Source organism: Neomonachus schauinslandi, chromosome 4 (assembly GCF_002201575.2).
Source record: "Neomonachus schauinslandi chromosome 4, ASM220157v2, whole genome shotgun sequence".
NCBI lineage: Eukaryota > Metazoa > Chordata > Mammalia > Carnivora > Phocidae > Neomonachus > Neomonachus schauinslandi.
In genome coordinates, this window is record NC_058406.1 from 49,968,639 (window position 1) to 49,983,296 (window position 14,658).

General features: G+C 34.6%; 1 protein-coding gene across 1 annotated transcript in view; it reads right to left on the bottom strand.

The window, feature by feature from the left end:
* The window catches only part of DOCK7 (dedicator of cytokinesis 7), a 217,678-nt gene that overhangs the window by 141,415 nt on the left and 61,605 nt on the right, over positions 1-14,658 (bottom strand). Inside the window, exons 11-14 of the mRNA XM_044914530.1 lie at positions 12,407-12,572; positions 7,420-7,562; positions 3,552-3,645; positions 2,790-2,952 (exon numbers count right to left, since the gene is read on the bottom strand). Of these exons, the coding sequence (XP_044770465.1) occupies positions 2,790-2,952; positions 3,552-3,645; positions 7,420-7,562; positions 12,407-12,572 (566 nt within the window). The remainder of the gene's footprint in view (positions 1-2,789; positions 2,953-3,551; positions 3,646-7,419; positions 7,563-12,406; positions 12,573-14,658) is intronic.

Consider the following 14,658-nt stretch of genomic DNA (forward strand, 5'->3'; position numbering starts at 1 on the left):
CTGTTTTTAATTTTAAGCCTACAGTACTTACACGAACTTTAAGTATATTCATACAATTCTTTGTATCTTTTTTTATTATGTTATGCTAATCACCATACATTACATCATTAGTTTTTGATTCATACAATTCTTTTTAAAAAATATATATATAAATATGTAAGTAACAAAAACAAGTGGAAAATAAAAGAAAAGACCATTTCAAGACCCCGATTTCTACTTTCTCTATCTCTGAAATAATCCAAGCAGAGGCAAGATAGATAAATACAAGTTAGGGATGCTCTGGATGAGATTCCTGTACTAGGTAAGAGGTCCAGTTGATAACCTCAAAATGGTTTCATACAAATTTTGGATTATATAATCACTTCTTTATTCCATGTGCTTGTAAGTACTTAAATATATAATTTATAGAAGAATAATTTCATAATACCTTATTTCTTTTAAAAGCAATATATATTTTCTTTAGCCTAACTTGCAGAAATTTTACTCACACTAAGTGCCAGTTACATGCAGTGTTTTGTACTCTGTACCCTCACAAGAGAAGGCAGGTATAATTATGACCTCACATTTTATTAATAAGAAAACTGAGTGGCCAATATATTAAGTAAATTGTCTTAAGTCACCAAATAGTGCATAGTGGAGTCAGAAATCACAGCCCTAATTCTATGACTCTAAATCCCACTCTCATACCACTGTCCAGTTCCTTATTTCTCAACTCAATGAATAAATGTTTATTGTGTGGTGCCTGTGTGCTAACATACTATTCTAGATGCTGGAAATAAAGTGATAACGGAAACAGACAAGTCCCTGCCCTTTACATTAATTACATTATAATGAAAAAGACAAAAAAAACCCGATCATATAACTACATAATGTGATGCTAGATAATAAATACAAAGAAGGGTGAAGAATTGGAGAGAAGCAGTGGATCTTTTTACCTAAGGTAATGAGAGGGAGCCTCTCTAGGCAGTGACCTTTAAGCAGAGATATGTCTGAATAAGGAACCAAACCACATGAAAATATAGGGGAAAACATGTCAGGGAAAGAGAAGAACAAATGGAAAAGCCTCAGGGAGAATGAAATTTTGTTTGTTCAAGGATGAGTAAAAAGGCCACTGAGGCTAAAGTGAAATGAGCAAAGCAGAGTAGGATATGAAGTTAAAGACACGCAGACTCATATAGAGTCTTAAAGACTGTTATTAAAAAAAAGCATTTTTTCTGCTTATGATGGAAGCCACCGAAGGATTTTAGATGGAGGAATGAATGATCTGATTGAGAACATTTAAATATCTCTCTGGTGATAATGCTGAGAATTGATTTAGCCAGGGTTAAAGGAAGATGATCAAATTAGAAAGGTACAGAAAATCTGAGATCAGAAGCTGTCCAATATGCTAACCTCCAGCCCCATGCAGCAACTGAGCATTTGAAATGTGGCTCATCTGAAATTGAGATGTGTTTTAAACATAAAATACACACCTGATTTTGAAGACGTTTTGTAGGAAAGAAAAAAAGTAAAATAGCTCAACACTTTTTTACATTTATTACATGTTGAAATGATAATATTTTAGGTATATTAGGTTAAATAACATAATTAAAATTAATTTCACTGGTTTCTTTTTATTTTTTTAATGTGGGAACTATAAAATTTTAAATTCCAAATGTAGCTCCCATTATATTTCTATTTGACAGTGCTGATCTAGATAGTGACTTGCCTAGAGTTTTAAAAGGAGTGAGGGGTGCCTGGGTGGCTCAGTCAGTTAAGCATCTGACTTGGGCTCAGGTCATGATCTCAGGGTCCTGGGATTGAGCCCTGCTTGAAGCCCCTAGTCGAGCCCTGCATTAAGCCCCACAAGGAGCCTCATGTGGGGCTCTGTGCTCAGTGGGGAGTCTGCTTCTCGTCCTCTCCCTCTCCTTTTCCCCCATTGGTGTGTGTGTTCACGTGCTCTCTCTCTCTCTCAAATAAGTAAAAAATCTTTGGAGAAGGTAAGAACTATGGGATTTGGGATACATTTTGAAAGCAGAGCCTATAAAACTTGTTTGAGGAGTAAATGTGAGGAGTAAGAAAAGGAGAGAAATCACTTTGATTCCAAAAATTTTGGCCTCAGAAACTACATAACTTGGTGGTGAAAAATACTAAGATGGGGAAGTCTGGGCTGGAATCTTACATCTGAGCTGCCCTTCTGGCTATCCCAATGTCAAGTCATGGGCTAGGCACTCACAAATGAAGGGGCTTCATTCATAAGGAGTATAAGTAAACGAACCCTTAGAGTTATGGAGTGGTCAGCCTGGAAAGCCTATTCAACAACCTCGTGCCAAGTATTCTGAGTAGTGGATCAGTAAACACTGTTGATTAGTTGCTGGACCACACTGCAGCCACATAAGTCTGGTTCCTATGGAACGCTAGACTCTGCTAATAAGAACATCTGAGGAAATATCGTAACTGGGAGTTCAAATGTTTTAATCTCACAGCCCACACTTCCAGTGCTAGCTCCACCACACTGAATGAAGGATACTTGACCTCTCCATCCCTTTACTCACTTTTAAAATGAAGGTAATACCTACCTCAAGCTGTGAGGATTAAATAAGATAATGTATGTAAGGTAATTAACAGCTGACCTTTGACCTGGCACATAGTATAAGTTTAATACATTACAGCTCTTAGTAAAATCATAGAGTAAGAAATGGAATAATTAAAGCTACAAAGGATTTTTGGAGAGTTTCATTCTAGTTCTACTTTCATAATAGAATATATAGTATCTAATTTCAGAAATCTCTAAAATTAAAATGTGTTACCTGTAAGTAGTGTTTGGAACATAGACATCCCTGGCAGGAAACTCCAAAATTTCTCTGGTAGGCCTAACCCTACTGTCTGGGTAAAGCTTCACTTGAAGCAGCTCTGGAGTTAGGCAATAATGGGGATTTTCAGGTGCAGGAGAAATGTCTATCTTCAGCTGAGCTGCATATAAAAACATATTATAAAAACAATGTAAACATAATAAAAACTTCATGTAAAAATGTTCCTGGAAGGATTTAGATCACATTTTTGCAAGAAGTTATAAATTACTGATACAGACATAATTACATGTAAAATAATAAATGCCTACCAAATGAATGAATGAGAAGAAAGAAAGAAGCAAAAGAAAGAAAGAAAAAACAGAAACAGAGGCATCTAGCATAAAACAAGGCAACATTCTGAAAGATGAGTGATTTAATTGGAACTTTTTTTACTCTGGAATGGTTTGCTCTGATTATATGAATCTGTTTCTGAATATTTACCATTCTATGTACATTTTCTTTCCTCTAAAAAATAATTTTAAGCCATGATATTATTCATCATTCACATTTCAGTACTCAAATTATCAAAAGTACTGAATCTTGCATACAAACTGTTAAGACCATGAGAAGAGAATAATAAAATGAAGAAGACTGACAAGCACTGGGCAAAGAAAGATAGATGGGTTAGATAAGTGAAAAAAGGAATGCATAATTACCAACAATAGGACATATTAGTGATGATAAGGGTTGTATTAATGTCTACTCAAAATTTTAAAATACCTGTAATAGGTCTTAGTCGCCGTAAAACAGAAGATGGCCTTCTCATATCAGCAAGAAATTTGTACAGATCTTCATCACTTAGGCGGTCTCCTTCCTGAGAAAAAAGTATTCAATAAAACAAATACAGTAGATTGAAAATAAATGTATATTGCCTGTTAATATTCATACCCTTTTCTGTCGGTTTAGTCAGAATGAAAAGTAAGATTAAATTAATATAATTATGATTAAAAATAAATATGCTGATTTATTTCCTTTTTTATGCTTTCAAATTTTATTAAGAGTTATGATACTATTATCTATAATTTTATATATTTACTTATAGCCCATTATTTATGTCTATAAGGTATTACAGGACACTAAAATACAGAAAATCCATACAATTTAGAGATAGATGAAAAGGAAAAAAAAAATAAAAATATAGACATAAAAGAAACATATACATATGACAGTCTTAAACATTTTTTACACTTGAATGTTTGTCTTTTCAATTTCCTATCACCAAATTTCTCAAATGCAAAATATACAGCATTAACTAAATTTGAAAAAAAAAAAGAATAAGTAGCAACAAAAACTGCACCTTTTTTTCTGATTGCAAGTACTTTTTTTTTTTTTAATATTTTCAGTTGAGTATAGCTAACACACAATATTACATTAGTTTCAGGTGTACAACATAGTGATTCAAGGAATTTATACATTATGCTATGCTCACCACAAGTGTAGCTATCATCTATCACCATACAACACCATTACAATATCACTGACCATATTCCTTATGCTGTGGCTTTTATTCCCGTGACTTCATTCATTCCATAACTGGAAGCCTGTATCTCCCACTCCCCTTCATCCATTTTGCCCATCCCCCCACCCTTAACCCTTTCTGGTAACCATCAATTTGTTCTCTGTATTTATGGGTCTGATTCTGCTTTTTGTTTGTTTATACATTTGTTTACAGAAATTACTCATAAGGAAAAGAATAATTATCCTGATACTAAGACCAGAAAGAAAATTGTGAAACAATCTCAATCAATGGGAAAAGAGACAAGCAAACAAACAACAAACCAAACTACACCTAATACAAAATTTTCAATTTAATATTTTTTCTTACAATTAAAATAGGTAAGAATTTTACGCCTTTATTCAAGAGTCAATCTTTAGATTTCATTAATCCAAACCTCCTGCACTTGATATCTTATGGTTTTTAATGCACTGTTTATATATTTATTTTATGTTAATGAACACATTTAACATTACTGTATTACTGTGAGCTCACCTTGAGCCATATCCCATTTGTTCACTATTACATACTCTACAGAGTAAAGAACTGATCTTCTTTCATCCCACTATTCAGAAAAGTGATTTTTAATTTTCAAGTGATTCAAGATTTTTATTAATACTTTAATAAATAGTTTTGAGTTTTATTAAGTTATGATTAGAGAATTTCATTTTATGAAGATTTTTTCCTGTGGCCTAATTATTGTAAATGTTCTATCAGTTGCTAAAACAGTATACTCTCTCCTCTTTTGACTCAGATCTTTAAATGGTCCTTATTGATAGTACATTCAGATTATGTCTACTTAATTATTTCTGTCCACTTAACCTGTTAAATTGATTCTATTATTGGCCTCTACTCTTTACTCCCTGTGTGCCTTTTGTTGGGTGAGGCATAATTCCCACCCCTCAGTTTGGCCATGTGACTTGTCTTGGCCAATAAGCAAATGTGATGCAGAGACCTGACAAACATTTGCACAAATGAGCTTGGCCCCCCTGTTGAACTTCTGCCATTAGTATGAGAACATGACCAAGCCAACCTGCTAGAGGATAAGAATAGAAGTAGAGAGACACGGAGACACCTGAGTCATTTCAGTCTTCCCAAAAGAAGTCAGTCTAGATCAAATGATCTAAGTCAATCTCCAAACATGAATGAGCCTAGCTGACACCCCCCACTTCCACATTGCGTATTCACCACTGTGTACTCCAACTTATATACCTGTCAACAAATAAAACAAATGTTCTTGAAACTAATGGGTGGGTTTAATTTTGTTTTTATATCTCCATGTACTTTTAATAATTTTGACTTGACAATTTCAAATCTGTATATAAGCACTCCTAATTACTATATCAAATTCATGGTTAGTAATCGCTCATCAACTTTAAAAAAGAACTGCCTTCTGTTTCTCATTTTGTACCTTGAATTCTACTGTATTAAAATTGTAATCTCTGCTTTTTACTTACTTTGCATTTGCCTGATGCATAGTATACTAGCTGTTTAAAAATACTTTTAAAAATTATACATGCTAATCATTAAAAAAAATTGTACAAAGTATAAATGCTTTCCATTAAACAAACAAATAAATGCTTTCTATTGCTGATGTTTCCAATAATCATTCATTTAAAGTTTTCACAATCACTTTGTGCTAGTTTCCAGCTACCAGTCTCCAACACAGTATCCAGTACATGGTGAATACTCAAAAAATATTTGCTGGATTAATAGGTAGGTGGGTGGATGGATGCTGAACAGTCAGAAACTATTTGTTGGATCAATAGTCAGTACATGCTGAACAGTCAGAAACTATTTGTTGGATCAATAGGTAGGTGGGTGGATGGATGACTTGTTGATTTAAGGTTACAAAACCAGTTCAATAAAAAAGTAGGCTGAAGAAATGAAAAAAGAACTGGTGAAATAGTGCAGAAGTGATATAGCGGTTGAAGAAGTAGAAAGAGAGAAAAATGTCATAGCTGCAAGGCTGTGTCACTATATCACATAAATCTACTGCCTGGTTTCTGTAGCTTTATTTAGCCGATCACTTCATCCAAGTAACACGGTGGCCTTTTCTTTCTTGTTCTATTGTCCATAATAAAAAGACCCTTACCACTTCAGATACTTCTCAGCTGCTTTACTCTCCACTGGAATCTCTCAGACCAGCTGTCTATAAATGCTATTGCAATAAAGTTGTGAAAGGGCCTTCAAGCAGATTGCTAGCTTTCACTTCATGGCACATCCTTTCCTAAACCTTGCCTCTTTCAAGTTAGAAGATGTCCGTAGGCCAAGATTTCCTCCTCTTATTTAGAATAAGACCTCAAAAGAAGGAATTCTTGGACAATACTTAGCATTTGCCCTTCATCTGTTCCAAAATATATGCATGGTACCAATTCATTTTGTATCAAAATCCAGTATGGACATGCATATGTGCATGTACTCATACAAAAATTAGGGGGAAAAAAGCTCACCAAAGCAATTTTTAACCTCACTATGTGCAATGCGCTATTATTTTTCTATTCTACTGTGTTTGTTTTTAAGCAGGGTATTATCTATTATATTTCCATTACTGTTAATGGATCATGACCAGCATTTAAAAACTCCTGATTTGATTCATGATTTGAAGTATAGAGAACATATTTGCAAAGAATAAAATATCTTTGATCAAGAACTTCTTGGACCTATAAATGCACCTATAAAAATGTTAACTACCTTTTAGCACAAAAATGCACTATAAAGACCTGAGAGTCCTATTCCATACACCATGGATGTGGTAAATTCAACCAAAAAAAACTTGGGTGGGGAAGGGAGATACAACCACACAATCACTGACTAAGAAAATTCATAAACATAAATGTTTAAAAATTACAATTAAGAAATAGGATATAAATGTGGAGGATTGATTTTGATGTGTTAGTATAACATTTAAATAAATATAATTATACAAGAGGTACAATATTATTTTATTCTTATACTTTCATCCTTAAAAGTTTTTTTACATTTCTCAAAATCAAAATCACTGCATGTATATGTACAATTACAAATTTTCTGAAACCAAAAAAATTTTATGTACAAATAGCCCCTTAGAATAACTACATGACAGAACAATACCTGCTTAAAAAAATTCGTCACTGTGAGAGTAGCAGGTCGAAAGCTGGTCAAGTTACAAGCATCATCTCCACTTGTTGTCCTTTCGAGGGATCGTCTGCCAACAATACTAGAATTCCTCCTCTCTGACCAAGACCCTTTTCGTTCTACCAAGGGGGGAAAAAACAGTATGATATTCATTTTCATAATATTTAAAACTTGTTTCCAAGCAGCTTTCCAAACACAGGGAAAAAAATCATTAAAGTTGAAAACTATTCAGCATATTGACTGTAGTAAGAATTTCACTTCTGGAGGGGCGCCTGGACGGCACAGGCAGCTAAGCATCCGACTCTTGGTTTCAGCTCAGGTCATGATCTCAGACTTGTGAGACTGAGCCCCACGTCAGGCTCCGCACTCAGCGCAGAGTCTGCTTAAGACTGTCTCTCCCTCTCCCCCATGCTCACTCTCTCTCTCAAATAAATAACCTTAAAAAAAAAAAAAAGAATTTCATTTCTGGAGAGATCAGTAAGGAAGCACTATACCTAAATCACCCGGTTCTCTTTTTAAAATTTCTCTAGTGTAAAAAAAAGTCTCTACTACACTAAAATTATGCATAAAACCAAAGATGAGCTATGAAGAGCAGCTGCAGGGGAACTATGCATTTGCTAGGAAATATTCACACAATAAAAATTTTAGTAACCATAATAGTCCCTGACTTGAATTTGAATTCGAAACAGAATTTTAATTCAAAGTCCTTGCAAGATAACCCTATTAGCATTTGAATTTGAAACAGAATTTTAATTCCAAGACCTTGCAAGATAACCCTATTATTTAAAACCAACTGAAGATCTATGTTGCAGAGCAACAAAGAAACAGAAGACTTAAAACTATAAACAAACTAGACATAACAGATAGCTATAATACATATCAGCAAGCAAAAGTAGAATACATGCTCTTCTCAAGTGCACAAAGGACATTCTCCAAGGCAGACTGACCCATAAGACAAAAATACAGTAAATTCAAAAGGACTGAAATTACATAAAATCTGTTCTCAAACAACAGTGAAATCAAACTATAAATCAGTAACAGAAGAATATTCGGGAAATTCATAAACATGTGGAAGTTAAACAGCAAACTCTCAAATAACCAGTGGTCGAAGAGGAAATAGCAAGGGAAATGAGGAAATTTAGTTAAAATGTATGAAAATGAAAACACAATATCCTAAGACACATGGGATGCAGTGCTCAGAGGAAAATTTTATCTATAAATGCCTATCCTAAAAAAAAAAGAAGAAAGCTCTCAAATCTTGTAACTTAACTTACATTTTAAGAAACTAGAAAAAGAGAAAACTAAAACCAAAGGAAGCATGAGAAAGGACTCAAAAATGACAACAGCTGAATGGCAATAAATGAAATAGAAACTAGAAACACATCAATGAAACCAAAAACTGGATCTTCAAAAAGAAAATTTTAAAAACATAAGCTAAATAGGTAATTTAAAAAATAGGAAAGGCTCAAATTACTAAAATCAGGAATGAATGAGGAGACATCACTACAGCTCTTAGAGAGAAAAAGGATTATATTACAATTTTATGAATAACTGTAAGTCAACAATTAGATAATTTACACAAAATGAACCAATTTCTAGAAAGAAACAGTACTGAAACTGATTTAAGGTGAAAAAAAGAAAATATAGGGCGCCTGGGTGGCTCAGTTGGTTAAGCGACTGCCTTCAGCTCAGGTCGTGATCCTGGGGTCCCCGGATCGAGTCCCGCATCGGGCTCCCTGCTCAGCAGGGAGTCTGCTTCTCCCTCTGACCCTCCCCCCTCTCATGTGCTCTCTCTCATTCTCTCTCTCTCAAATAAATAAATAAAATCTTTAAAAAAAAAAGAAAAAGAAAAAAGAAAATATAAAAAGATCTAAAGTAAGTGAAAAGATCTACTTAGTTAAATAAAACTTACCACAAAAAAAGCCAAGATGGCTTCACTAGTGAATTCTTCCAATTTTTCAAAAACCAAATACCAATCCTTCACAAAACCCTCCAAAAAACAAAGCAATAATTCACAATTCATTCTGTGAGGCCGGTGTTACTTTGATATCAAAACCAGACAGAGATGTCAAATAAAGAAAAACTGCAGACCAATATCCCTTATGAATATAGAAGAAAAATTTTGAACAAAATACTGAGAAACATATTCTAACAACTACAAAAAACTTATGTACCATGACCAAGTGGGATTTCTCCCAAAAATGTAAGATTAGTTTAACATTCAAAATGCAATCAATTAATGCAATACACCCTACTAAAAGAATATAAGACAAAAACCATACAAGTCAACTCAAAGGCAGAAAAAGCATCTGACAAAATCCAACATCCTTTCATGATAAAAACACTCAAAAAGTTAGGCACAGAAGGGAATTTCATCAATCTACTAAATTATGTCTATAAAAAACCTACAGCAAACATCATACTTGATGATAAAGACTAAATGCATTCTCCCCCAGGTCAAGAACAAGAAGAGGATATCTACTCTTCCCACTTTAATATTATATAGAAGGTTCTAGTTATGAGATCATTAGAAAAGAAAAAAGAAATAAAAGACATCCAGATTGAAAAGGAAACAGTAAACTTTTTGTTATTTGCAGATGACATGATCTTGTATAGAGAAAATCCTAAAGAATCCAGGAAAGAAAAAAATAACACTGTAATTAATAAACATTTTCAAAATGGTTTCATAGTACAAGATCAATATTCAAGTCAATATTCTATACACAAGAAATGAACATTCTAAAAATGAAATTAGGAAAACAATTCCAGGGGACCCTGGGTGGCTCAGTCGTTAAGCATCTGCCTTCGGCTCAGGTCATGATCCCAGGGTCCTGGGATTGAGCCCTACATCCCGCTCCCTGCTCTGTGGGAAACCTGCTTCTCCCTCTCCCACTCCCCCTGCTTGTGCTCCCTTTTTCTCTGTGTCTCTCTCTGTCAAATAAATAAATAAAATCTTAAAAAAAAAAAAAAAGAAAGAAAACAATTCCATTTAAAATAGCATAAAAAACAGTAAAATATTTGGGTATACATTTAACAGAAAGAGAACAAGACCTGTACATTGAAAACTATAAAATGTTGGAAAAATGTTAAGATCTAAATAAATAGAAAAACATTTCATGGATTGGAAGACTTAATATTGTTAAGAGGGCAATACTCCCCAAATTAATTTACAGACTCAATGTAATGCCTATCAAAATTCCAGTTGTCTTTGTGCAGAAACTGACAGCTGATCCTAAACTTCATATGAAACTACAAGGGTCCAAAATAGGCACACCCACACAAAATCTTTAAAAAAGATAATAAAGTCGGAGGACCACTCTCCCCACTTTCAAAAATTATTGCAAAGCTAAAATAATCAAGACAGAATAGTATTACCATAAGCTTAGAAATATAAATCAATGGAACAGAATTGAGAGTCCAGAATTAAACCAATATATCTCTCATGAACTGATTTTCAATAAGAATGGCAAGACCATTTGCTGGAGAAAGAACAGTCTTAGCAAATGGGCGTTGGGACAACTCAGTATCTATGTAAAAAGAATAATGTTGGACCTCTACCTCTAACCATGTACAAAAAGTAACTTGAAATGGATTATACCCAAATGTAAGAGCTACACCTATAAAACTCTTAGACAAAACACACAGGTAGATCTTCCTGATCGTGGGTAAGGTAATGCTTTCTTAGATATAACTCCAAAAGCACAAGCAACAAAAGAACAGAAAAATGGAACTTTGTCAAAAAATATCTGTGCTGCAGACACCATCAAAAAAAAAAACACCAACCCACAGACCGAGAGAAAATATTTCCAAGTCCTTAGATAAAAGATTTGTATCCAGAATACATAGAGAACTCCTACAACTTGATGATAATAATATAAAAAAGCCACATAAAAAATGAGCATCCACTAGGTAACAAGACAAAACAGGTATTTTAAAAATGGGCGAAGTTAGATATGACTACATCTTTCTCCAAAGAAAATAAACAAATAGCCAGTGCAAAAAATAATACTCAAGATCATTAACTATCAAGGAAAGGCAAATCTAAACCACAATGACAAACCTCTTTACGTGCACTAGAATGGCTGTAATCAAAGGGCCAGATAATAAAAGTGTTGTCAAAGATATGGAGAAATTGGAGCCTTCACACACTATTAATAGAATTTTTAATGGTGCAGCAACATTGGAAAACAGCTTGGCAGTTCATCAAAAGGTGAAATACAGAATTGTCCTATGATCCAACAATTTCTAGTATATAAAGAAATGAAAACATGTCCACACAAAAGCTGGTACATGAACCTTAACTGCAGCATTATTCATATTAAACAAAAAGTATAAACAACCCAAATGTGCATCAACTGATGAACGGATTAATAAAATGTGGCATATCCACATGATGTACTATTATTTGGCAATAAAAAGAAATTAAATACTAAAAAAAAAGAAAAATTAAATACTGATACATGCTACAACATGAACTTTTAAAACATTATGCTATGTGAAAGAAACTAGTCACACAAAGACTACATATTGTATAATTGTATTGATATGAAATGTCCAGCATAGGCAAATCCATACAGACTAAGGAGTTATGAAGTTATTTAGGGTTGGGTTTCGGGATTAGGAGAGAATGGAATTACTGCTAATGAGTGTTCCAAAATTAGATTGTGGGAACACTCTGGTTTCTCTTCAGATCGCATAAATCTTTCGCCTTTTACCAAAATTAGATTGTGGTGATGGTTGCAGAACCTTGTGAATATACCAAAAAAACAACGAATTATACACTTTAAAGGGGTGAACTGTATAGTATATAAATTACATCTCAATAAAGCTGTGGGGGAAAAAAAGCAAAAACAGAAAACCCTTTATGCCTCAGAACACTGCAAAGTCTACAAATAAAACAAGCCTATATAGAAAAAAGAAAAAAATTATATATTTAGAAATATTTTATATAAAACACTCTTACCGCCAGTGCTTATTTCCACCTCTGCAGAATCTCTTTCCAAACTCCCCGCACTGCTAACAATATTCATTAAATGGATTGCAGTCCAAGCAAAAGGCATACGATACTTCCCAAGTCTTTGACAAAACTGATCGGCTTGACTTTTCAGCTTCTCCAATTTTTCCTTATTCTGCAAAACAAAACTTTATACATTATATAATTATGCTCAAAAGAAATGAATTAAAGACTACTTCGTAATACATAAAAAGACAGGGTAAGAATTCTCAATTCTCAACAAAGATGGAAAAATAGGGGCGCCTGCGTGGCTCAGCTGGTTAAGCAACTGCCTTTGGCTCAGGTCATGATCCTGGAGTCCCAGGATCAAGTCCCACATTGAGCTCCCTGCTCAGTGAGGAGTCTGCTTCTCCCTCTGATCCTCCCCCATCTCGTGCTCTCTCATTCTCTCTCTCTCAAATAAGTAAATAAAATCTTAAAAAAAAAAAAAGTCTGCCTTCAGGTCATGATGCCAGGGTCCTGGGATCGAGCCCCGGGCAGGCTCCCTGCTCAGCGGGGAGCCTGCTTCTCTCTCTCTCCCCTCTGCCCCTTGCTCAAGTGCTCTCTCTCGCTCACTCTCTCTCTCAAATAAATAAAATCTTTTTTAAAAAAAGATGGAAAAATAATCTATACCTTTCAGAGATCAACTAACACTATTTATCTTAAGCACTGAATAATTTCAACCCATTCTATAAATGTATGTATAGAGTAAGTCTTTCAAATTTCTCTTTGTGATTTTCTCACCTTGGTAGGAAAGAAAGGAGAGCAAGTGCCAAACATGTTTATGTATTACAAGTACTATTTTATGAAAAGGAACATAACCATATTCTAGTCAGTAACTGCTAACTATTAAATATTCAAGGTAATGACTTACTAAATTTTATTATACTGAAAAAGATGGAAGCAGTCAAGCCATTTGGAACTAATCCTTAATTTATGGCAAGAAAAGGAGTAAGGTAAGGTGGGAGTGGGGGGCCATAAATACGCTAATAACATATAAGCCCAGAACTGTAATAAAAGAAGCAAAGAAAAAATTATTACAAAGGGACTAAATCCTAGAAACAGACTGATGGTCCAAACAGTATGTGCCTCTCGGGAAGATATCCTGAAGCTGGCCCAACTTTCAGGCTGTCCCTGACACAAACACTAAGGTGGCCTGTGACAGCCAACCAATGGTCCAAGAGTAAAAACCTACATCAAATCTCCTACGTACTCTTTCCATATAGGATGTATTCTTTAATGATTGTCCTACCTTGAGACTCAGGTCTGGGAAAAGGGGGAAGGATAACTAAATGGTAGCACTGTTTATTGCTATCTATTATACTTCCAAAATAGAATCTTGCTTTAAGAGACTAGATATCCAGTGTACTTGATTCTATCAACTTATACACATATGTAATAGGCTGCTAATATAACTATGAGCTCCATAAAACAGCAAATTTAATTTAAAAAATGACAACCTGGGGAAAGCCAGAATACATTAACCCTGATTTCAACCAGCTAGCCAGGGATAAGAGAACATTATCAGGTACCCAGGTCAACCTCAATCAGCAGAAAAGTCTCAGTTCTTGTTATAAATTTCACAAAGACAGAAAGCAAAACATATTCTAGATTTTGGTAACTTGTCCAGTATTCCTCAAGCATACTATCCTGGCTATTTCAACTATTAAATCATGTGGTCAAAGATCTAAGATCAGGGGCGCCTGGGTGGCTCAGCTGGTTAAGCGACTGCCTTCGGCTCGGGTCATGATCCTGGAGTCCCAGGATCGAGTCCCACATCGGGCTCCCTGCTCAGCGGGGAGTCTGCCTCTCTCCCCCCTCTCATGCTCTCTATCTCATTCTCTCTCTCAAATAAATAAATAAAATCTTTAAAAAAAAAAAAAGATCTAAGATCATATGTTATTATTTTTTTTATTATTTAAAAGATTTTATTTATTTATTGGAGAGAGACAGAGAGAGAGAACATGAGCAGAGAAAGGAAGCGGCAGGCTCCCCATTGAGCAAGGACCCCAATGTGGTCCTCCATCCCAGGACTCCAGGATTATGACCTGAGCAGAAGGCAGACGCTTAAATGACTGAGCCACTCAGGTGTCCCTCATCTGTTATTCTTGTAGCTAATTCAGGGTATCTGAAATTTGGTACCAACTTTATATAAATTACTCTTGCTTTATAAATTGATCCAAATTCTACAACATAGTGGTCTGATGGCAAAACAAAGATTG